Source organism: Daphnia pulicaria, chromosome 5 (genome assembly GCF_021234035.1).
Source record: "Daphnia pulicaria isolate SC F1-1A chromosome 5, SC_F0-13Bv2, whole genome shotgun sequence".
NCBI classification, from domain to species: domain Eukaryota; kingdom Metazoa; phylum Arthropoda; class Branchiopoda; order Diplostraca; family Daphniidae; genus Daphnia; species Daphnia pulicaria.
Window position 1 is genome coordinate 57194 of NC_060917.1, and position 22235 is coordinate 79428.

Genomic DNA, 22235 nt, shown 5'->3' on the forward strand with positions numbered 1-22235 from the left:
ATCTCTTTGATTCTTTGTGGGTTTGCGGCTCAAGCGCAACACGGCAACACCTGATGGCCTGAACAATAACATAACAGACGAACCAAGACGAAATACAGATAGACGACCAAAATTCAAAAACCCACGTTGAATCGTTGATATTGTAGCAAAAAGAAAACTTACTGAACATAGTGTGGATAAGGTTTTATTACTTGCTAATATTGATTGAAAATGTTAGAGGGATCTCGGGAAAAAACAAGCCCCCAACACCCTTCTGAGTTAGATGTTTCTCAACTCAATCGCACAATAGTTTCAATTGAATATCCTGGCCGGGTTATTAATGACGATGAAGCGTTCAGAACCATGGGTGGACTTGGAATGATGTCAGCTGTCCATTCTAAAGAAAATAGAAAGTATATTAAACTTATACATGATTTTTGTTTAAATTTCTGAGAATTAAGATTTGGCAATACATTTATTATGTTTTCAGAATTGAATTGCGATTTAGACCAGATGACCCATTTTGTAAGCCAACTCATGGAGAACAGATCCAGACGTCTAACTTGCTATTTAAAATTGTAAAAAAAACAAGGAAAAACAGATTAACTCAGAAAGAAGAAATAACATACCACACTGAACTTGAAGGTGTCATTAGAAAAACGTACAAATTTTTAGGTAAAAATTTCTTTTCTTTAGGACTAATTAATAACATCTAAAAATATTGCTTGGCTATGTCAATTGATTATTAGGTTTGTGTGACTTTCAATACCTTCCAATGGTAGCCAAAGCCAATACTGATGGAAAAGAACTTGCTGATAAGTTTATGTCAATTCTTGAGCTGGTTGCTCCTCAAAAGTTAGAAAGTCTGGAATGGTTGCAAGAAGCTGCCCCAGTGTTCATGTCTCCTCCAGTATTCTCTCGGATGGACTTGCCAGTTGTAAGTATAATTCTTTGATATGAAGTGATATTTCTCTGTATAACATACTGTAAGTTTAGCATAATTTATATCTTTGATGTACTATTAGGATTACCACTTCAGGAAAGATACTGTGAATGCCTTAGGAATGCAGTATGATGGCAACGTAATTGGTCGACTTAGAAAAAAGCGGGCTATGCAAACAATCTTTCTCGATTACAGTGGAGGGCCCGCACCAACAAAGCCTCGCGATATGGCACTTTGTAACCTCACCGTCCGTTTCATTATGCCAGATGACCTGGCCTTAATAAAAAGGGTACATATCTTTTTGCACTAAAAATCAGTAGGACTGAACGTCACTAATAGAAATCGATTTTAAAAAGATGTTTGAAGAAAGACCCGTATGGACTAAAGCTGCTCTTACATACCATGTGGCAGGCGTCGATAAAAACTCCCTTCGTTTTATTTTGGCATCCGTCGCTTACTACTTCACCACTGGTCCTTGGAGAAACGCATGGGTGCGTATAGGGTATGATCCACGTAAAGATCCTGAAGCTAGGTATGAAAATAGATCTATAGGGTTCCCTCTAACTAGTGATTAATACTTCTTTTTTTTTAAATAACAGGATTTATCAAATACTCGATTTCCGCATCAGCCAAAACTATAGAAACAAAGTGATCCCTAAAAGAAGTTATTCTAAATACAACCAACCCCATAAATATGCTAGCACGATGCGAACCAAAACATCGTCCATTCGACAAACTGCTGATACCTCCTCCACTTCTAGTAATGCAGTAGAGAAGAAAGGGGAAAACTCGTACGTCTATCGACCTGGCATGATTCCACAGTGCAGGCAAATGTTTTATCAGGTTCGGTTATTCTCAAAATTATTTTGTTCTTTTTCGGAATTAAAACTATTTTTTGTCGCACAAAACTTTAGTATCTTGATATCTTTGTCCCGGAAATCAAAGAACTCCTTTCTTCTTCAGTGGTGTCTAAAACTTGTGATGAACGTTACGGTTGGTACCCGTCTCATGTTGAAGATGAAACTCGCAGGATTTTGAACAACTACATCAGTGACAGTTTTGCACGTAAGAATGAAACAAAGGCTATTAGTTAGTTGTGAAGTAATAATTTTACCTTTCTCTTTAGAATTAAATCCTGAGAAGAAACGAAAAAAGAAAAGCAAGGTGCAGGAAGATGCTGTGGGAGGTGAAGAGGATGAAGATACTCAAGATAGCGAGGAAGAGGATTTGCAATTGGATGATAATAACCTGGAAGATTCTGGTGATGAAGAGGATTCTTCTGGCGAAGATGAAGATGACGATGAAGAATACAAACCATCGGGGAAGAAATGAAGATTCAAATTGTACCTAACGAATAATACATGAAACATGAGAGAGATTCTGTCGGCTTTATTTAAATATAAAAGTTCGATGGGCAAAAAAGAGGAGAGGTAAAGCGTTGAAAAGGGCAATACTGTTGGTTATATACAGCGTAGAACCAAAACGGAGTAACAATCGAACATTCTTAAAAAATAAAATAAAAAATCAGACGCTTGTTTCTCTTTTCTGATAGGCGCCTTCGTCCATAGATTCGTCCAAAACTTTCTTTGTCTTTCCTGTAGGCAAAGTCTTCATAGCTTCGTCATGAGAGCCAAGATGAGAAATGGCTCGTTCGCGATACTCTTTGTCGACAAACACATAAACGGGTTTCTCAACAGAAGGAGTTCTTCTAGCGCTGGCTTCTTGGGCTTCTCTAATCACGTCGTCTTCTACTTGCGTTCCCATTTCCGCCATCCCAACCTGTTGGTCCTCTAATTTCGATTTCTTGGGAATTCGCTGATGATAAATTACGTGTCGTTTTCTCTTGCCTTTATCGGTCTTGGCATTCGAGCGGACGTTTGTTGCAGGCTGAGATTCTAATTGTTCTTCTCTTGCGTTAATACCTGACTCATCAGCGAAAGCAACTTCTGTTCTTGAATTTCCATTTTCAGATTTTCGTTGCGGCAACATCTGCTTACCACTTTTACCCCATGAATTGTCCGACAACCGAGACTGGAGTTCATGCCAATCATAAGCTCCCATCTCAACATGAATATTGACGTTGCTGACTTTAGCTTTCGTTGAAGTGCTAGCGTTGAGTAAAGCTTCTTCTGTAATAGGTGAATGTGATGAGTGTGATCGATAGGAATGGGCGTTGTTAATTGAATGACCGGACGAGTGGCGAGAGTGTCGATGGTGGTGATGAGGATGATGTCGATGGAGTTGATTGTTTTGCATTTGTTGTAGTAATTTCTGTTTCTGGAAGAAACGGCGAGCTGTTTTACTCTGACGAGGATCGTAGAAAGAATTGACCACCATAGACGGATCCATAAGGGTCACATTCATAGCATCCGCGATTGCAGGATCGATAACGTGAACTTGCCCAGCCGTTGTTCTTTCCATACCACGGTCTACCTCATCTGAAACTTCGGGATGGCGTGAAAGAGTTGCGTAGGACACCGGTGTTTGACCGATTTGAGAATGGTGATGTTGCTGATGTTGATGTTGCTGCTGCTGATGACGATGATGATGATGTTGCTGCTGCTGATGATGATGATTATGGTGGGAGGACAAATCTGTATGAGAATGAGTGGATGGAGCTGGGAGGGCTACAATAGATTCTAAATGCTCCTTGGTGTGCGGATCAAAACAGGAAGCGCAGACATCCTTTCTAGTAAGAAGGTGAAAAAGTACAGCATGCAATCCTGTAGCTGCACAGAAAATGGCATAGCAAAGGCTAGAGACAAGCTCGTCGTAGTGGGGAAGAACGCTGCGGAACGGACGAACCACAACACACAATCCCGAGAGCCACGTAAGACAAAAAAGAATAAGGAAAACAAACTGGCCGCGCAGTTGGCTCAACGTGCTTTTTTCATCGGCATCTTCAGTCGGCGTGGGAGGTATAACAGCTTGTACAGGTAAATGAAATATCTGAAATCATTAAGAAAATAAATAAGAATGAGTTTAAGTTACGATTCTTTTAAGAAGGATATTATTTTCTTACAGCATTTTGTATCCCGGGTTCCATGATAGAGGGTGATATGCTGGATGCACATTCCCGCTTCTTACTGTCACCGTCATCAGTGAACGAGGCCATCAGCGGATTACTGTGCCCTTGATCGTCAACGTCCGTTTTGGCACCATCCTCCAATCGGTCGTCACTACTAGAAGCAGCTGAGGAGGTAACAATTAGTAGAGGACGCTCGCTCTCACTTCGGCCGGAATGAAGAACTACGCTTTCGTTGGCTGACATGGCTCCTTCGGCTTCACCGCGTTGAATCAAAAGTGCGATTCGCTCATGATCACTAGACAGAGAGGCTAGATCGCTCGTCTCTGTCACCTGATTGGTTACATTAGATGGGCAGCTGGTAACGTCTCCGTCGACCGCTAATGGAACATAGCCTCCTTGAAGTCCACAAGTCTTTTTGTCTTTTTGCATTCGCCCACACATGCCCACGTCTTTATTTCCATCAGAAGAGGCCGCAGCAGCTGCTGCCATTGCACCAGGCTCTTCGACTGCAGCGAGCGTTGTTAATTGTTTCTGATGAATGGCGGCCAGACGAGAGGTGTGTCTTAAGAAGCACCAGGTTAATAGGTGAAATGTTAAGATCAGCAAAATTAAAATTGCCGAAGGAAGTCCAACTGCACCCAAACTAGGAGTCCATGCCAAGAAACAAATCTTTGGCCCATAGTATTGTTCCAAATGGATAGCTCCAGCAATTCCCTGGAAACAAATGGAAGATTTACAATTTACAAAACCTTTAGTAGAATTTCTTAAGATTCCAATACATACCACGACAATAAGTGGGATACCCCATCCGATTAAATAAAACCGTAAAGCCGGTTTGGGTGGTGAATCGTGACCTACAGCCATTGCTTCCTCCATGAGAGACGAGTCTGTTTCAGGATCAGTGCGCGATGATTTTGTTATGTGCTTGTACAAACTCGATGCGTTCACTACCATCCAGAGCAGTGAACTCAGTGTCAAATAGTGAAGTAAGAGACCAGCAATCTGACAGGGAAGTTTGCCAAGGACTGGACGGACACCTAATGTAAAGGCAACCATCAACAATGCGACTGATATCCAGGTGTTAATTAAAGCGTGTCGAGTGGGTTGGGTCATCTTCAGTCGTCGTCGGTGAATCAGATAGCAGAGACAAGCTGTCAGGTGGCACAGTAGTCCAATGACACTGCCCACGTAGACCGGTGATGGTAGAAGATGTAGTTGTCCAGGAAAGTATGCGCTACCAGGAATACTGCCACTGCCACTCTTTGTTGTCACCTGTTCCACTAGATTTTGTTCATCCTCTTCGTCCTGGGTGGTAAAAGCGGCAAAAAAACCAAAGCCACAGCAGCACTGAAAGGTTACTGAGTCTCCTTCCGACATCAGTCCTGATGACTTCAAAGTTTGGCATTGCTCTGGACTCCATTGATCTGTGTAATGATTCCATCTAGCTCCGACTAGACGGTCCGACGTGCCAATTGCCCTACTAAGACGTATCGTCATAACGAAGGGTGTTGTGCGATTGATTAAATTGCTGACAGGGCCAGAAGTAACCCCTAATACAGGCGTTGCAAGTGGTTTCGATTTAGCGCTGACAAAGGCGTTCGTGCTGAGTACTAAGGAAAGTACGACACTCTGCTCCGAAAATGCTCCTTCTGAAATCAAAGGAACCCTTACTGAAGCTTCAATTGTTCCGGTTCCGTTCGAGTTCTGTCCACAACTTGCTTGATAAGGACTTCGTGCTTTAGTTTTAGAATCTGATTTACTGCTTCCTGTCTCTGACGTTCGTCTCCACGTACAAGTTCCTGCACTCAGAGATTTCCCGATAATTCCACACTTTTCAATCACCAGACTGGAAGATCGATATTCAAATTCTTGAGTCTTGAGAGGTGCTTGCTGGAGTAGCCCGACAAGTCCGTGACGCGAATCAGCCAACAATTGCGGATCTTGTGTTATTAGGATTGAGTAGATATCCATAATAAGGGGTAGTAGTTCGGGATGTTTTCCACTGGCTTCAAGGTAATTGTGCAACGTTTGAGTAACGAAAATGGCTTCGTGCGGGTCTGTCAAGCTAATCACATCTGTGAGGTAAGATTTTAATCTACGAGCACTCTCCAATGCAGAAGTTTTGCTGAATGTCAAATTGGTCTTGGCAAACTGTTCTAATACTTTGGTAACCTCACTGAGATAAAAGCAGGAATTAAGATCTGGTTCCTCCCAGTGCCCTAGTGCTCCACACAGCCGGAAGGCCTGTAGATTCGGATTGGCTTGGCACGGTAGAGTAATCTTGAGGTTTGCCATGGTGCGTGGCCAGCTGTAACGACCTTTGTTGGATGCAGTGACATGGCTGGAACAAGTAGGTGTTGTAAGGGACAGGACTGTAACTTCAACAGATGCAGTCCTACCACCCCATGAACAAGCCCACATACCACCATGCCGGGGAAGTAGATGACGGATAAGTAATTGGCTTTCGGTCTCCGTTCCCTGATCTGTTCCACGGCTGCTAGTTGTTAATTCTACAGCTCCACCAGGCGAAACGGTAGGAGTTTGGTTATTCGCATTTCGATGAAGCCAATTCGGTGCAACAGCTCGTCCCGCTTTGAATTTGCAACTCAGCTTTAATGGATCACCTTCAAAAACAAGTTGGTTAGTGTTGGGTCTGATCTCGACACCAACTGGATCTTCCGGAGGGCATGCTAGTTCTTCCACGACTAATCTGGTTAATGAACGATCTTTTAGTCGAGGCGGCTCCAAACATGTTCCTTGAAGTCTGATGTTACGTGACGACGCGTAGGTGAGAAGAGCACTCAGATGACAGTCACACTTGAGGGGATTTCCATTTAGTTTCACTCTGTCTAAGCTCATAACATTTTCAATTATTGCACTGGAAAAATTTGTCAAAAAATTATTGCTCAGGTCTAAATATTTGAGATTCTTCAATGTTGAAAATGTATCAGCTGCAATTTCTTCTATTTGATTGTTCTTAAGTATAAGTTTCTGAAGCATTAAGTAGTTGCCATTCGCAAAGTCTTCACCCGATAACCTTGTAAGGCTGTTTCCAGAAAGATCATATTGTACAATATTTTCCACCAGTAGCGATTGCAGGTTTAACTTCTTCACAGACACTATAAAGGCAGGATTCTGGCACTGTACTTTAATTCCACTCTTGAGTATTTCAGGCTTTATCTTGCTATATACATTGAGATTTTCTGTGGTTTCTTTATGATTACTTGGGTTAAGCTCTTGCTCCACACTACCTTGCGATAGCTTTAATTTTTGTTCGGAACATGTGCATGCAGATGGACAAAGTGATGTGGCTTGTAGATCAGCATTTGTCTTGGGAAATTCTGTTTTCCCTTTTGCTATTGAAGATTCCAAAACACACAATAATACAACTAAAGTTAGTATTAGTGGGACACCGCTATTGACGAGCTTCTTCTTGCCATCAACTGAAGAGTTTTCCCGCATTTTTGCATTCTGAAGATAATATCACTCCCAGAACACAAATATTTCAACAAAATAACACGGAAAATAATTCGTTGTGAAATCCAACCAACATTGTAGGAAACGTTGGTGGTTCTGGGCGTTGGCTTTCTAAGATGAAAGACAATTAACACACGACGCCATGACACTTCGACCCATCTAGGACCAGTGACTCGAGACAAGTAGACATAAACAATAATATCCGCGCAGTTTACTGTTCCACATATTGTATTTTTCCTTAAATTGAAAACCCGCACCTCTTCCTAAATCTAAATCATTAAAATCAATAAATAGGAACAAAATAATACATAGTTAAAACTGTCCACTAATACAATTCATTTATGGATTTTAAAATAAAAAAATTTAATGTAAAGCTTCATATTTCGTATCAAAACGAGGAGGGAGTAGACCGGCGAAAAAAATTATAATCAACGAATAGCCTGAGACATGTGGAGGGGATTCAACATTAATTCCAATGTTGTATCTTTTAAATTTGCTCCACGAAGATTGGCCTCTTGTAAATCACTTCCAGACAGGTCGCAACCCTACAGAATAAATTTTTAAAGTTTAACACCAATAACCGGAAAGTATAGATGTATTTAATACAACTAATACCTCCAAATCTGCTCCAGCCAAAACAGCTCCCCTGTTAAACAATTTACATATGTACATTATTAAGGACGAAGAAAACACCAAATTTATAATATTTACCTCAAAGTGCAGTTTTGAAGATTTGCGTACTTCAAGGTTCCCACACGAAGGTTTACCCCAGCCATATTACTCTCTTCGAGAACAGCTCCCTTCATGTTGACTCCTAGAGCACATTCAAAAACATTTGGATTAAAAAATTTCTTTGAATTGAAATTAAGTGCTGAATCACCTTCCATATTGGCTCGACTACCAGCAGGGTCTTCAAAATTGCAGCCACGTAAGGAAGCGCCTAAAAAACAAAAAGTTTTGTGTTTTAGTTTTTTAAAATAAAATCAGCTATTATAAAAAAAATGTTCGATGAAGTGTTCTACCTTCCAATGTAGCACACAGCATTTTCACCCCTAGAAGTTGGGCTCCATCCATTTTTGAGCCAGATAGATCGCAACGCTCCAAATTACACCAACTCAAATTTGCTCCGGACAGATTACAGCCACGCATGCACGCATACTACAACATAATACATTAGTGGGTTCAAGTTCAAGAATATTTACGTCGCCATGACTCGCATACTTTAAAATTTATGCTCCTTAAATCAAGTTTAGAGAGGTCCGCTTCGGCCAAATTTACGCCCTGAAATCGAAGTTCGGTGGTTGGTGAAGTACGAACCAAAGCTTTGATAACTTCTGCCCTTGTCAATGGTTGCTGCTTTTTCTTTGACTTTTCGTCATCAGCGAGAGATTCAAGTTGAGGTACCAATGACTCGATTCCAAAAAATTGAGCTTCTTCTAGAACCCCTTGCACGTTAACTCCAGAGTCAAGTATTAATTTGCCATGCCTCAAATAATTAAGAATTGGCTCAAAGTATGTCGGACTACGGTCAATCAAATATGCGCCACTGGCATCAACTGAGCTCGGGCTAAGGTTGAATTGTCCGGAATCGGAAGAAAACATCCGTGAGAGCATACTGAATGGCTCTTTAGCTGTTAAGGTCATCCGTGTTGTAGTGAAAAGTTTTCCACCAACATTCAGGGCCACCCATTCTTTTTCTGAACAAAAATCTCCACCTTCAGATATGTACAGCAGTTCGTTGTCCCTGGAAATACAACACAAAACAGAATCATTAGACTACCTGGAAATATTTCCTTGCTACTTATAGTTATAGCACACAGATTAGACAGTTATAGACAGTAATAGCCTATGGAGGTTTTTTTTTTTTCCAGAACTAATAGTAATAATCTATAGGCAGAAGACATGTAATCCTATCCTACCAAGGTCAAATTAAGGATTTAAAAACAAGAAAAAAAAACTAAATAGCTAATAAAAGGAGTAAAACATCTGTTGTCTCCAACAGACACACATAAGCAACTGAATCGACTGCCTGTCAATACTGTGAATGAACTGAAGAAATCCATATTGGTTTATTCTTTTTCATCAAGTGGACTGGTGAGTTGGCAATAAACAAGCTTTTAACAAATGTACCTTATAAATAAAATGTCATGTATTTCTCCACCATGTTGGTTAAAAACCCTCTTTCCTTTTATTCCTAGAGACAGACTTGCCACTGCAAGGAATTCAGTAAATGTTGAGGGAACTGCAATGACCTATTAGATTAGAAATAGTAAATTGTAAAAATGAAGTATAAATGTAAAAAAAAAAAGAAATTTGATTTTCAAACCTTTCTGCCTGATAAAGAATTTCCATTCTTAGATATGGTCACTCTTAGTGTCATGTAATAGTCAAACTTTATAAGGCCTTTTGATAAACAAATATTCAGAATTCAATTTTCAGAGAAAGGAAAAAGTGAAAAAACAATGTTATTTTTTCCTGTTAATTAGTTTTGCAAGATTCACAACAGCGTTGTGACGTAAGCCTATATCACTTACATTAAATCACGCTAAGTTAAAATACCAGTAAAATGTGCTCTATTTTGATTTTTCTTATTGTATGAAAATGTTCACGAAGGAAATGAAAAACAAAATTAAGTAATATTTGATTTTTAAGGTTTATATTATTTTGTCGTTTTTTTTTGCAGACGAATTTCAGACCAGATTCAATCCCGTCGTCTGCAAAGGCCGACAACCGTGATTGGTAACCTTCTTCAGTTTATCACGTAACCATATACGTATTGTTTTGTAGAATTACAGATAACTAAATAGCAGTTTCAAACCGCGGTTTACTTTTCGGTGTTTGCGTTGTATTTCAAAATGCATTTAAATGCCTTACATCATGTTGAGTTGTGTGTCGCAAACGGAAGGAAGATCGTTTCCTACTTTACTGACAAACTTGGCTTTTCGCTGAGAGCACGGAGAGATACATTGCTGAGCAGCCAGTGGGTAGTTGGAAGTCAGAAATCTACATTTGTCGTAACGGAAAGGAAAAAACTTAGCAGCAAGCAGTTCGTGCCATTTTCTTATTTCCAAACACCTGTTCATGAGGTTGACACAGTGTTCAATGTTGCTTTGGAAGTGAAAAATTTGGAAGGTGTCACTGACAGGATGCAGAAATTTGGAGGACAACTATTTCATCCTGTCACAGAAGTGGAAGATAAAAAAGGAAAAGTGAGGTACTCAATTGTTGGTTCCTGTTGTGGCAACATAATCCACACACTTTTGGACAAATCCCAGTACAAGGGATCATTCCTCCCCACATTTAATTATGAATCTGAAGAAGATAGCAAAATTCAGGGTGAAGAACCATTCACACATGTTGATCATTTGACTTATGTGTGCTATCCTGGTGAATCGCCGGGTATCATTCAGTGGTATCAAGACTGCTTGGGCATGCAAAAGTTCAGAGCCAATCCAACTGAAAATCTGAAAGAAGGCTTAGTAATCAAAGACGGAGTTGGTATGAGACTACGAGTGATGGACTATTGGCCCTGTGCTGAATCTGGCGTTTGTAATTCAAATCCCGATGGCATGGATGAAACATCGTTGAAAATTGTTATCGCAGAATCTCTCCCAGGAATAGGTAAATCTCGATCATCTAATGTTAGCTTCCTAAATTGTCAGTAGGAAAATAACTTGTTAAGTCTAATAATACGAGCGAACGTAGTATTTCTTTAATGACGTGGCGATTCACGGCAAAACAGAGAATTCGCACATTGGCGCCTTCCTTGGCGGTCACGGAGGACCAGGTCTTCAGCATATCGGTCTCAGCTCCCTTGATATCACCAGCTGCGTGAGTGCCATGATCCGCAAACAGGTTCCATTTCGAACACCGCCTGCAGCTTATTACCGCAATGTACGTAAATGTGACTGGAATGCAAATTTCGTGGCTCGTTTTAACCCCAAATGAAAAATCTTTTTTTGTTTAGGAATTTAAAAGGAAAGAAATCCAAGAGGCTGGTTTCGACATTGAAGAATTTCAGCGGTTAGGAATTCTCATCGACTCCGAGGCGGATATCCGCGATGAAGTGCAGGATAACAGGTGAGCTTTACTTGTGTGTGTACCGATCCAGATTTTCTAATACGTTTTAATTATCAAACAGGTTTCTTTTGCAAATCTTCACGCTCCCGCTGTTCAACGAAGAAACATTTTTCATGGAAGTGGTGCAGAGAAAAGGAGCGAGAGGTTTTGGTGCCGGTAACGTAACGGCACTGGCCCGATCTATCGAAGAGGAGCGGCAGATTATTATTAAGAACCAAAATATCGCCCAAGTTTAAATATCTTTGTGATTTGAATGGACACAACTTGTTGACTTTGAGATTTCCAAAGCTGAATATAGACGAAATAAACTTTCTTTGTTGCCAAGGTCGCTTTAAGTTGTTTTTCAATGAAAACACGCATCTCTTCTATTCTTTTAAATGTCGATTAGATCTTGACGGCCATAAAAACATAGCCTTCCTGGAGGTGTGTGCTATTCTTTTTTAAAAGAGTCGATGACACATGGAGAGAGGGGGGGACGCCAACCTTTAGTTATTGACCTCTTTTCCCTGGGCACAGTTTGAGATGAGGATTTCGATAAGGGGAAATTTAACTTGGGTTAAAAGAAAAATTATCTTCTTACCTTTTCAAACATTTACGTATAACTTACGTACATGTTGTTGAAAACCCGAGCAATTAACTGCGATTAAACTTCTTCTGTTTTTACTTTCGAACTGAATAAATAGACTGATTAAATTTTTGCAGATTAGATAATACTGGAAGATATTAAGGATTACAATCATTTGGATTTACAATACCAGATAAATAATGTGCACTGCGACACTGCAAAAATTCAGATATATGTTAATCAAATGTGTAAAATTTTAAATTTGATCAAAACCAATGCAAATTAAACACAACGTGACATCTAACGGCGGAGTTGTAAGTGATGGAAACCCACAGAAGCCATTGGATATGCGCCAATCGTCCAATGTAGTGACCGAGTTTCGCTAGGAATACGGACATTCTACCTCGCGACAGCCTCCGGGACACTCGTGCCACCTGAGACGACTGCTCCACTGCACTGTAAATAATCTCTCGTAAGTAGAACTGCTTTCTGCTCTACAGTTTTGCACTCCCGTTATGTCTTATAGAAAATAGCTCGGAAAACAGGGTCTGACGCAACTCTGATACTTTATTGCGGGAATTTCCATCTCCTATTCTCGACTGATTTTTACTGTAAGTGGCAATCTGTTGGTTCAATAAGAGGCGTTGTAAATGGAACGACTGCACAACCGATCGATGTCAATTGTGACAAGCTTAGGGTTTTTTCTTGGTTATTCAACATTTTTTATTCAAATCCGGAAGTGTTGCCCTTGATTTAACGATAAACATTGCCCTGAGACTTGCAGTAATCAAATTGTGAATATTTAAAATTACGAGATAGTGAAGGACGACAAGTAGAGAAAATGATAGCGATGCTTCACGCCGACGCAGTAGAGATGTGAACTCCCGAATGAAAATAACTTCCGACCTTGAATACTGTTTTCGACCAAGAGCATGAAAATCGTAATCTGACACCACTCAGTAGAGAAGAAATGCGTATGCATTGAGAGTAGTATGGCGTGATGCGAATACGTCTCTCTTTGTTTTCGAGCGTGATTGAATTCCCTAGCCTAACTATACAGACATAATGCAAATTTTGTTTCAGGTTATTATTTTTATGTTTGAACATGTCTACACAAATATAATTACTATTTTTTTTTCTTAACTGTTGCAATTAATTTAGGATTTGAAAAGAAATGGCTACGTCGATGAACAAGACCATTCGGCCAATGGCCGGAATTATCAACGGCTGGAGGGCTTCGTTAGTTCGTACAAAAGCGACGAAAGTATCGGCGGCCACAGCTGAAGATTTGTCCGCCTCTATGGGAGCTGCATCAGAGGCCATTTTCAAACGAGAGGATAAGTACGGTGCCCACAATTATCATCCCTTGCCCGTAGCCCTCTGTCGAGGCGAAGGTCGGTTAAACATTTGCAATGATAAATTGTTGTCTCCATGATTGTTGAATTGGGTAGTTCAATTTAGGAGTGCGAGTTTGGGATGTCGAAGGACGCGTCTACTACGACTTTTTAAGCGCTTATTCAGCCGTCAATCAGGGCCATTGTCATCCACGTATCATCAAAGCGTTGCATCAACAAGCTGACGTACTGACGTTGTAAGTAATTCAATTACATTTTTCGCATGCCATATAACGTACGGGTCTTAAATTATTCGCAAATTCTTTCTCTGTTAGAACTTCGAGGGCTTTCTATTCTGATGTACTAGGAGAATACGAGGAATATGTTACAAAACTTTTTGGATACGACAAAGTCCTCCCCATGAACACCGGAGTTGAGGGTGGCGAAACGGCTTGCAAATTGGCTCGCAAGTGGGGCTATACTGTCAAAAAGATTCCGGACAACCAAGCAAAGATTGTTTTCGTTGAAGGCAATTTTTGGGGTCGAACGATGGCCGCCATTTCGAGCTCCACTGATCCTTCTAGCTATGCAGGATTCGGCCCTTACATGCCTGGCTACGTAATCATTCCTTACAACGATGTGGCAACCCTGAAGGTATCTACCGTCACGACTATGTTTTGATTATTACTCTAGATTTGCCATTATTCTCCGTTCTATTTTTCATTTGCTAATAACAGACTGCTTTGGAAGACCCTACCGTTTGCGCGTTCATGATGGAGCCTATTCAGGGCGAGGCTGGAGTAGTCGTTCCAGATCCGGGTTATCTCAGGGTAAGAGAATCACACCACCTTAAATTATAGCGCAAATTCGTTAATGACTTGATGATTTAAAATAGAGCGTGAGAGAATTGTGCACTAAAAACAACGTACTGTGGATTGCTGATGAAGTGCAAACAGGATTGGGTCGGACCGGCAAACGTCTGGCTGTTGATCACGAAAATGTTAAGCCTGACATTCTGGTTCTCGGTAAAGCTCTTTCCGGTGGTGTTCTTCCTGTGGCTGCTGCTCTCGCCAACGACGAAGTAATGTTAACCATCAAGCCAGGCGAACATGGATCAACATTTGGTGGCAATCCTCTGGCTTGTAAAGTGGCTATGGCAGCATTGCAAGTAAACAAATCAGCATTTTCTCAAAGTTTGGGCCTTTCGCTGATATCTTAATCAAACAAAAATTGCTGATTACAGGTACTTGAGGAAGAAAAGTTGGCGGATAATGCGGAAAAACTTGGAAAGATCCTGCGAGATGAAATGAGGGAACTTCCTAGCTCAGTCATCAAATTAGTGCGTGGAAAAGGATTGTTAGATGCTATCGTTATCCAGCCAGGTAATAACCAAATTCATTTATCGTGCCCAAGTTACCGATTACTAAATAAAATTTATTATTCTCAAGAATTTGACGCGTGGGAGGTTTGTCTGAGGCTGCGTAACGAAGGACTGCTCGCCAAGCCAACCCACGGTGACATTATTCGTTTTGCTCCACCACTGGTCATCAATGAAAAGGAAATGCTGGAATGTGTATCCATCATCCGCAAAGTTATTCACTCCTATGTCAAGTGAAAAAAGAAAGAAAGAAAAAATGATTAAGCTTTTCATAAATTCTTCCATTCAATAATGTTTTTTTTTCTCTCTAAGGGCTTCCTTTCTGTTGTAATCGTTTCCCTTTATAAAGCCGGCAACGGACAATCCCTCAATTGATTATTTCCCTCTTTGAATACTTTTTGTCTTTTGATCGATTGTCTCGGGTTGAAAATGATAAGAACGAAATATATTTACATCGTTGCCTGAAAAAGGAATAAAGATGCAACAATTCCCAACGAAGTGTAAACAGCGAAAAGTAGCTCGTAGAGAAGTCGTGGAGCAAAAATTTTCCAAACCATCAGGTGGCGGCGGTGTAATGCTGCAGCGCCCATACAGCCAAACAACTAAATATAAAATTAAGTAGTATTAGAACTTTCATTTAATCTTCGTTTTCCTACTCACGCGCACAGCATGGAAAAACAAAAAGTGTAGCCAGCCATTAACTAATAACATTTGCGAGTCTTTGTTCTTTCGTGTCACGTTCGAAAGTGACACGATCGGGACGGACATGGCGTGTAGGAGCATAGAAAATGCCGTGCTATAACTGACAAACAAAACTGGCAGCACGTTAGCCCATTCACTTTGGCTATCGGAGTGGGATAAACCCACAAAAGCAGTTTCCCTTTAAACCAAAAAATAGTAATTAGCTGGAAAAAGTTACTATAATTAAAAGGATATAATTTAAATTTACCATGGAATGTTAGCGAGGCTAGTATGATGTCCACCAGCAAAGAAACCATGCAATGACAAAAGTCCATAAAGAGGCCACATCTCTCCGCAATTGCTTTCTCCGGTGAAGAGTTGAGAGAATAGTACAAGATTAGCCAGTGCCAGAATAATACCTGGGGCCAGGCCATCACCAGCTAACAAAATGGCCAGCGTTGACAGTAGAATAACCAGGTTAGATATCTTTTTGCGATAGTTTGACATCTTACCCAGTTCATTATCGAATAAAAACGTATAAATGTCATGGCAAAATGTTACGATGAACACAATGTAGAACAATCTTGGAAGGTACACGAGTCCAATTGTGTCACTGTCGGTCAGAAAACACGCACTTTGTAAAATCCAATAGCACCAGATGATCATGGCGATAAATAAGTTTTTGCGGTCAAACGGAAGGTATCGTTTGTAGAGTAGATAAAAAGCAATGCAAGACACCAATGCTGTAGACACTCTTGCAAAGACTATCCAGTTAGTTCCAGAAAGACTATTGAGGCTCCTGTGAAGGCTGTGGGCTTCACAAGTAGGAAACTGTTCTTCACGGCAGCGAAAAAAGGCCAATCCTAATCGAGTTGTCAAACTCAATGCAATCCGAAGTATCCACTGACGATTTTTCGTTTGGCGTCTGAAGAACATCGGAATCCAGATGAATGATTGTGCCAGGTAGTGAACGACGTAGGGTTCTTCAACAACGAAACTGTTTGAAGTGTAGGAAGCAGCCATGACAAATGGGGCGAGATAAGCAAATTTAAATAACTGTTGAAGTCGAATCTTCCGCATAGTCCCAACCAAATAAACGAACACTGGTGTTAAACTTAATCCAAGAGTCAACACAGAAGACCAACTGTGCACTAAGATGGAGAGGAAGGCTCCAATGATACCGAAATATTTGACAGGTTTCATCCAATTCAATTCGGATTCGATGAGAAAATTCGCATGTAGAAACAGTGAGCAAGTAAAAATTGTCAATCCAATAGAAATGGACGTTAGATCGAAACGAGCCCACATGGAACGGCATATTTCTTTAGCTTCAGTGAGGAAAATCTGCGCTGCCTGAATGAATTCTTCGAGTTTTTCGTCCGGAGCGCAACAACTTGAATCGGAGGTACACGAATTGGAACACTGTTTCATTTGTAAACGTTCGAAAAGATGGACAGCACGGTCAAACTGACTGCTGAGATGTTCGAATTCTTTCTTCGGAAATGACGAATCACGGCTATAGGTTTCCAAATAACGCCAGATTTGCTTGGTATTCAAATACAGAGCTTCGGAGAAATATGACTGTGCTATTTTCATAATGTGCTCTTCACTGGGGCGAGTTTCTCTCCACAGCTGCTCGGGAAAAACAAGGTCTAATATTACAGAACCTAAATTTGAATACGGAATTGGTATGCCCAGCAGTACTGACAGGGTTGGTACAAGATCCACTTGGTTGATTGATGTTGTCCTGGAGGTGTTGAATTTGATATTCCATCCTGGGCTGTACGCAAAAAAACCGGCGTTGACTTCATCTGGACTGTCACCACCGTGATCACCGCTTCGTGTCATTCCGTGGTCACCCATGACTAGGAGTAGTGTTTGAGGATTCATGTTACTCACGATTTTTTCGATTAAAGAGTTCATCTCCTTTAACTTGAGGGGCATGACAGGATGCTCTGGACCGTAACGGTGACCAGTGTGGTCAACTCCTAGACAGTGGGCAATCAGTAAATTCCAATCGGGTTTCATCATTTCTGGCATCAAGTGTTGTTCCACTCCTCGGTCAACAGTATGAATGTCCCACACGTCAAAGGATGGGAAAGGAAATGCACGTTGAAAAGACCTTGGGAACAACTGCAACCAAGTGTCGTCGCCCATAAATGTAATATTTAATCCTGACGAAGTAATCTGACTGAGGATATTGTCTTCTTTGAGCTCATCACTTGCAAAATTGCTTCCAACATCAATAAAAGTAGGTAAAGATCCAGTGGTAATGCCCTTTAAACGTTGCATTGTAGAAGTGGGAGGATCTGCAACAAACTGTACACAAAATTAGATTAGAACTCATTCATCTATCCCCTAATGCTTATTTTGTAAACATACCTGATACAGCACACCATGATTATCCTTCAATAACTTTTCCACAACAGGAAGATTATTTTGGTAGATTGGTATACTACTCTTGTTTGTGGAATTGTTGTAAACAAGAAAGTCATAGCGAAGAGCATCAATGATAAGAATGATGATTTTCTCGTATTTTGATTCCAAACAACAAGAAACACCGTCAAACGCTGCGGACTTTAGATGAATTTCTCGGCGAGTTAACAAAAACCCTTGAAGAAAGTACATCACCCCATTTGCATACAACAAAATGAGCCAGGAAAAAACAAGCAAGTTTCTTTTTTTCATTTTAGATTTGAATACTTTATTTTTTTTAAAAATATAGTATGCACAAATTGCACATATATTATAGACTAAATCATTTTTCTTCAGTGAACTTTGCAACTTTCGTCTCGTTCAAATTTACTTGCAGACGAAGGAATCTTGTGTAAACATGAGTGCTAAACAACAACCCCTACTTCACGCTCTTGCAAATTGAGTGTCCTTTCTTTGGTTCTTTACTTCTTTCGTTCTTTTAAAAAATATTGGAAAGAATTTACTTCCGAGATTTTAAAAAGTCGGTTAATATTTCAAAAAAAAAGGAATTTAAATAATATCATGGAAACGCAATCAATTCAACGTTGGCCTAGGGGTCACTGGCTGCATGACTCAATTTTCAAGCTTCTACATCTACAATTTAAAAATTCGTAGACGATTGCAGACGATTTGAGAAACGCGTACGCATGCACTCTTGACCCAACTGCACTAAAAGCACGAGTTTTGTTTTAAAGGCTGATGAAATTTCGAAAATGAATGTCGCTTCATTACCGGGGACGGCGACTCTTCTTGAAGATTTAGACAGTAAATTTTTCTTAATTGAACCATGTAGGTGTCATGAACTAATGCTTGATTATTTTTAGAAAAGGTTATAGTCGTTCTACGTGATGGCCGAACTTTGATAGGATACCTCCGTAGTGTTGATCAATTTGCCAACTTGGTTTTGCATCGAACTATTGAGAGGATTCATGTTGGTAAAGAGTATGGTGACATTCCACGAGGAGTATTTATTGTCAGAGGAGAAAATGTTGCTCTTTTGGGAGAAATCGTAATGTTTAATTTTGACAGATTGTGATTGCAGACATTATAACAGTCCCTTTTCTGAATTCAGGATTTGGAGAAAGAAGAAAGAATCCCCCTTAAGCAAGTTGGTGTAGAGGAGATCCTTGAAGCCCAAAGGTTGGAGCAAGACGAGAAGCAAGCAAAGGAGAAAATTAGATTGAAGAGACTTAAAGAACTAGGACTTCAGTCAACTGTTGCAGATTACACTCATGATGATGCTTTTTAGTTTTTATGCTTGCTGTGAAATTGTTTTGATTCGTGACAGGAAAGAACATAAACGATTCCTTTTGTATAGTTTTGGTTAACTGAATTTTAAATTCATTGTAAAATTAACTTCTTTTTCATGAAAACTCTAATGAGATTAATTAGCCAATATAAAAAACTATCAGTATAAAACTAGTTCCTGTCGACATTTTAATTTTCAGGTGTGATAAATAAGCCAAGTACTAGCACATTCATGATTGGCTCACTGAATGTAAAATTTCGTAAGCTCCTCCCACTTGAAATTGACAGCTCTTGTCAGTGTTGTCATTCGGATAAAAGTCCATACACTTGTTTTGGCTGATTGAGAAGATATTGCTATATATATATTGCTTTATCTGTTGTTATCGTTATGATACTGAAAAGTGCTGGCCTGCTAACTAGACGCTTTCTTTTTACTACGACGACATTGAAAATGAGTTCGACCGCCAAAAAATTAGATGGAAGAATTGCAATTGTTACTGCGTCAACGGATGGGTGAGTATAATAACAATAACATCTATTAACTTTTATCAGCGTTAATCTGAATTACCATTTTTGTTTTTAGAATTGGGTTTGCTGTCGCCAAGCGACTAGCTTCAGACGGAGCACAAGTTGTTGTAAGCAGTAGAAAACAGAAAAATGTTGATGCTGCTGTAGCAAAACTTAAAACAGAAGGACTAACTGTTACTGGCATGGTTTGCCATGTTGGATTGAAAGAAGATAGGGAAAAACTGATAGAAGATGTACTTTGAAATAAGTTAAAAGTTGTTATCACATTTCATTCATTTATGTAATTATTTTCCTATTTATACAGACTGTTTCTAAGTTTGGAGGATTGGATATTTTGATAAGTAATGCTGCAGTAAATCCTGTATTTGGACCAGTATTGAGTGTAAGTTAAATCAGGTTTATACACAACTTAGCAACTAAGTATAAACTTAATTACTCTTTTTAAACAGTGCCCTGAAGATGCCTGGGATAAAATTTTTGATATTAATGTCAAAACAGCATTTTTACTTGCCAAATCTGCTGTTCCACATATGGAAAAGAGAGGGAGAGGTTCTATAATATTTATTTCTTCAATTGCTGGGTTTCAACCATTTTCTGTAAACAGCATATCTTATTATCATTGATTGGATTTTTACTAATACCAAAATTTATTTGTGATATCTTACCCTCAAAGGCTCTAGGAGCTTACTCTGTAAGTAAAACAGCTCTACTGGGATTAACAAAGGTGCTGGCCCAAGAAGTAGGACATAGTGGCATTCGCGTGAATTGCATTGCTCCTGGCGTAATCCAAACAAAATTCAGCGCAATGGTATCATTACCACATTAAATAATTCCTTACGAAAGCGGTGTTATAGCTAACTATTTACATTTTTTCCCGATAGTTGGTAGACAATGACGATGTGCGCAACAAAGTCCTGGAAGGCATACCCCTGCAAAGGTACGATATTTTGCCTGTACATTTTTAGCTATATTCAATTCATTTACAAGAGTTAACAAAATTCAGGATTGGACAACCAGACGACATGGGTGGATTGGCTTCGTTTTTATGCTCAGATGATGCTTCCTTTATAACTGGAGAAAATATTGTTGCTGCTGGTGGAGCTCAGTCTAGGCTGTAAAATATAGAATGTGATGACACAATTTGGGCTCAAAATTTATCAAATTAATGCAGAGATTTATTATAATAAGTAACAAATACAAAACATTAATTCTGATCCTGTGGCATTTTATTTCGAGATCTCATCGTTTATCCAGCCATCGAACGCTTTCTACCACGAAGACGAATTTCATCAAGTTTTTTTAGAGTTTCTTTTCCATCTTTCTTATTTGTCTTTGCATAATACTTAAGAATTATTTCAAATAAATTTTCAGAGTTAGGGTGAGTACTTAGCATAGCTCTTTCAAGAACATACAGATCAACTCCCTTATCTTCTGGAGAATGGTCAATGAAGCTGAGACCAAAATCAATTACTGTGATTTTAGAAATATCACCACCTCGAATCAGCATATTAGAAGTAGTTAAATCCCCATGGATGATGTTCTGGGAATGCAACAGACCAATTGTACTTCCAATTGTAGAAACCAATGTCTCAAGACTATTTTGATTAACAGGATCCTTAATGAAGTCTTTAACTGTCACACCATCAGTAATGTGCTCCATCATTATATGATTTAGCTCCACATTAACACAATACACAGTTGGAGCATGGACACCTAATCAAACAATTAGTTGTGATGATTACTATGATATTACTTAATAGAAAACTATAGTTAATTCTTTAAAACATTACCTGCTAGGCGACAACGAACAAGTGAGCGGACTTCGCTTTTTAGTCTTTGAGTTGAAATTTCCCGGTCAAGATGTGGGTGTCTGTAACGCTTCACAAACCTTTCCTTGATAATGCACGGTTTTCCATGAAAAGTGCCACTATATATTTTGGCTTCGGACCCTTGCTTAATCAAGGCGAAATTTCTCTCCTTCATATTCATTTCACAAGATTCAAAATGCTTGCTCTGTTACCACGAACCATGCATGATCCTACAAGCAGTAGCAGACTACGTTTTAATGTTTTTGTCGAACATACATATAGATAAGCAATCCGTCTGTCGACTGCGGTCAGTGCCATCTGGGGTTGACACGCTACCTGGTGGCAATGAATATTTTTTCCATTAAATAATACGCACTTCTTTTCACACAAATTTGTTAAAATAGGATAAAGCAAGAGATTTTACCAATTCCTTTTTTTGCTCCCTCTACCCGCTCATTTTATCATTAATATCTTTCAATATCTTCATCGATTTTGTTTGGTCTAACTAACAGAATTTATTCAGATTTCAGAAGCAGCCAAGATAATCGAATTCGTCTGATAATTCGAAACTTCATACATTGTTTACACATTAATGTGGAATTATGACATCTTTAACTTACCAAAGATCCCAAAAGACACGAGTTATTAAATTACATTAAGGATTTAGGGAGCTACAGTGTTTTTAACGAAAACCAATTTGCAAACCCGAAT

General features: G+C 39.6%; 9 protein-coding genes and 2 long non-coding RNA genes across 13 annotated transcripts; 5 read left to right on the forward strand and 6 right to left on the reverse strand.

Moving 5' to 3' along the window:
• The first annotated feature begins 59 nt into the window (after positions 1-59).
• On the forward strand, positions 60-2300 carry LOC124340428 (general transcription factor 3C polypeptide 5-like). The gene is made up of 8 exons (XM_046792954.1): positions 60-392; positions 470-654; positions 729-916; positions 1005-1211; positions 1279-1454; positions 1522-1765; positions 1837-1987; positions 2049-2300. Exons 1-8 carry the CDS (start codon positions 211-213, stop codon positions 2252-2254), a joined length of 1539 nt encoding a protein of 512 aa, XP_046648910.1. The 5' UTR covers positions 60-210; the 3' UTR covers positions 2255-2300.
• Positions 817-1528, reverse strand: LOC124340437. 3 transcript variants are annotated; one of them, XR_006918037.1, is made up of 3 exons: positions 1324-1528; positions 1011-1254; positions 817-951 (listed from the first exon to the last, which is right to left on the reverse strand). It is a non-coding gene; the product is annotated as an uncharacterized LOC124340437 (long non-coding RNA). The 3 variants fall into 3 exon arrangements; XR_006918035.1 differs by having other exon boundaries at positions 1011-1244; positions 1324-1523; XR_006918036.1 differs by having other exon boundaries at positions 1011-1228; positions 1324-1515.
• Positions 2297-7594, reverse strand: LOC124340426 (adhesion G protein-coupled receptor A3-like). The gene is made up of 3 exons (XM_046792952.1): positions 4734-7594; positions 3945-4664; positions 2297-3871 (listed from the first exon to the last, which is right to left on the reverse strand). The coding sequence occupies exons 1-3, from the start codon at positions 7410-7412 to the stop codon at positions 2447-2449; spliced, it is 4824 nt and encodes a 1607-aa protein (XP_046648908.1). The 5' UTR covers positions 7413-7594; the 3' UTR covers positions 2297-2446.
• Positions 7595-7637: 43 nt separating this feature from the next.
• LOC124340432 (BTB/POZ domain-containing protein KCTD9-like) lies at positions 7638-9982 on the reverse strand. The gene is made up of 8 exons (XM_046792959.1): positions 9754-9982; positions 9558-9679; positions 8649-9171; positions 8450-8585; positions 8308-8367; positions 8139-8241; positions 8043-8073; positions 7638-7972 (listed from the first exon to the last, which is right to left on the reverse strand). The coding sequence occupies exons 1-8, from the start codon at positions 9805-9807 to the stop codon at positions 7856-7858; spliced, it is 1146 nt and encodes a 381-aa protein (XP_046648915.1). The 5' UTR covers positions 9808-9982; the 3' UTR covers positions 7638-7855.
• Positions 9327-11831, forward strand: LOC124340431 (4-hydroxyphenylpyruvate dioxygenase-like protein). Its single transcript, XM_046792957.1, has 5 exons — positions 9327-9521; positions 10111-11048; positions 11170-11321; positions 11395-11507; positions 11569-11831. Exons 2-5 carry the CDS (start codon positions 10283-10285, stop codon positions 11741-11743), a joined length of 1206 nt encoding a protein of 401 aa, XP_046648913.1. The 5' UTR covers positions 9327-9521; positions 10111-10282; the 3' UTR covers positions 11744-11831.
• Positions 11630-12972, reverse strand: LOC124340438. The gene is made up of 2 exons (XR_006918038.1): positions 12263-12972; positions 11630-12191 (listed from the first exon to the last, which is right to left on the reverse strand). It is a non-coding gene; the product is annotated as an uncharacterized LOC124340438 (long non-coding RNA).
• Positions 12439-15278, forward strand: LOC124340430 (ornithine aminotransferase, mitochondrial-like). Its single transcript, XM_046792956.1, has 8 exons — positions 12439-12544; positions 13234-13466; positions 13534-13663; positions 13742-14060; positions 14144-14236; positions 14302-14574; positions 14650-14788; positions 14855-15278. Exons 2-8 carry the CDS (start codon positions 13247-13249, stop codon positions 15019-15021), a joined length of 1341 nt encoding a protein of 446 aa, XP_046648912.1. The 5' UTR covers positions 12439-12544; positions 13234-13246; the 3' UTR covers positions 15022-15278.
• Positions 14934-18460, reverse strand: LOC124340427 (GPI ethanolamine phosphate transferase 3-like). Its single transcript, XM_046792953.1, has 4 exons — positions 17848-18460; positions 15734-17784; positions 15445-15664; positions 14934-15386 (listed from the first exon to the last, which is right to left on the reverse strand). Exons 1-4 carry the CDS (start codon positions 18151-18153, stop codon positions 15234-15236), a joined length of 2730 nt encoding a protein of 909 aa, XP_046648909.1. The 5' UTR covers positions 18154-18460; the 3' UTR covers positions 14934-15233.
• Positions 18461-18539: 79 nt separating this feature from the next.
• On the forward strand, positions 18540-19257 carry LOC124340436 (U6 snRNA-associated Sm-like protein LSm1). The gene is made up of 3 exons (XM_046792962.1): positions 18540-18705; positions 18765-18949; positions 19013-19257. The coding sequence occupies exons 1-3, from the start codon at positions 18654-18656 to the stop codon at positions 19187-19189; spliced, it is 414 nt and encodes a 137-aa protein (XP_046648918.1). The 5' UTR covers positions 18540-18653; the 3' UTR covers positions 19190-19257.
• Positions 19258-19469: 212 nt separating this feature from the next.
• Positions 19470-20930, forward strand: LOC124340434 (dehydrogenase/reductase SDR family member 4-like). Its single transcript, XM_046792960.1, has 7 exons — positions 19470-19701; positions 19772-19949; positions 20021-20098; positions 20166-20312; positions 20390-20524; positions 20598-20653; positions 20720-20930. Exons 1-7 carry the CDS (start codon positions 19577-19579, stop codon positions 20832-20834), a joined length of 834 nt encoding a protein of 277 aa, XP_046648916.1. The 5' UTR covers positions 19470-19576; the 3' UTR covers positions 20835-20930.
• LOC124340435 (EKC/KEOPS complex subunit TP53RK-like) lies at positions 20921-21799 on the reverse strand. Its single transcript, XM_046792961.1, has 2 exons — positions 21507-21799; positions 20921-21429 (listed from the first exon to the last, which is right to left on the reverse strand). The coding sequence occupies exons 1-2, from the start codon at positions 21703-21705 to the stop codon at positions 20963-20965; spliced, it is 666 nt and encodes a 221-aa protein (XP_046648917.1). The 5' UTR covers positions 21706-21799; the 3' UTR covers positions 20921-20962.
• Positions 21800-22235: the final 436 nt, after the last annotated feature.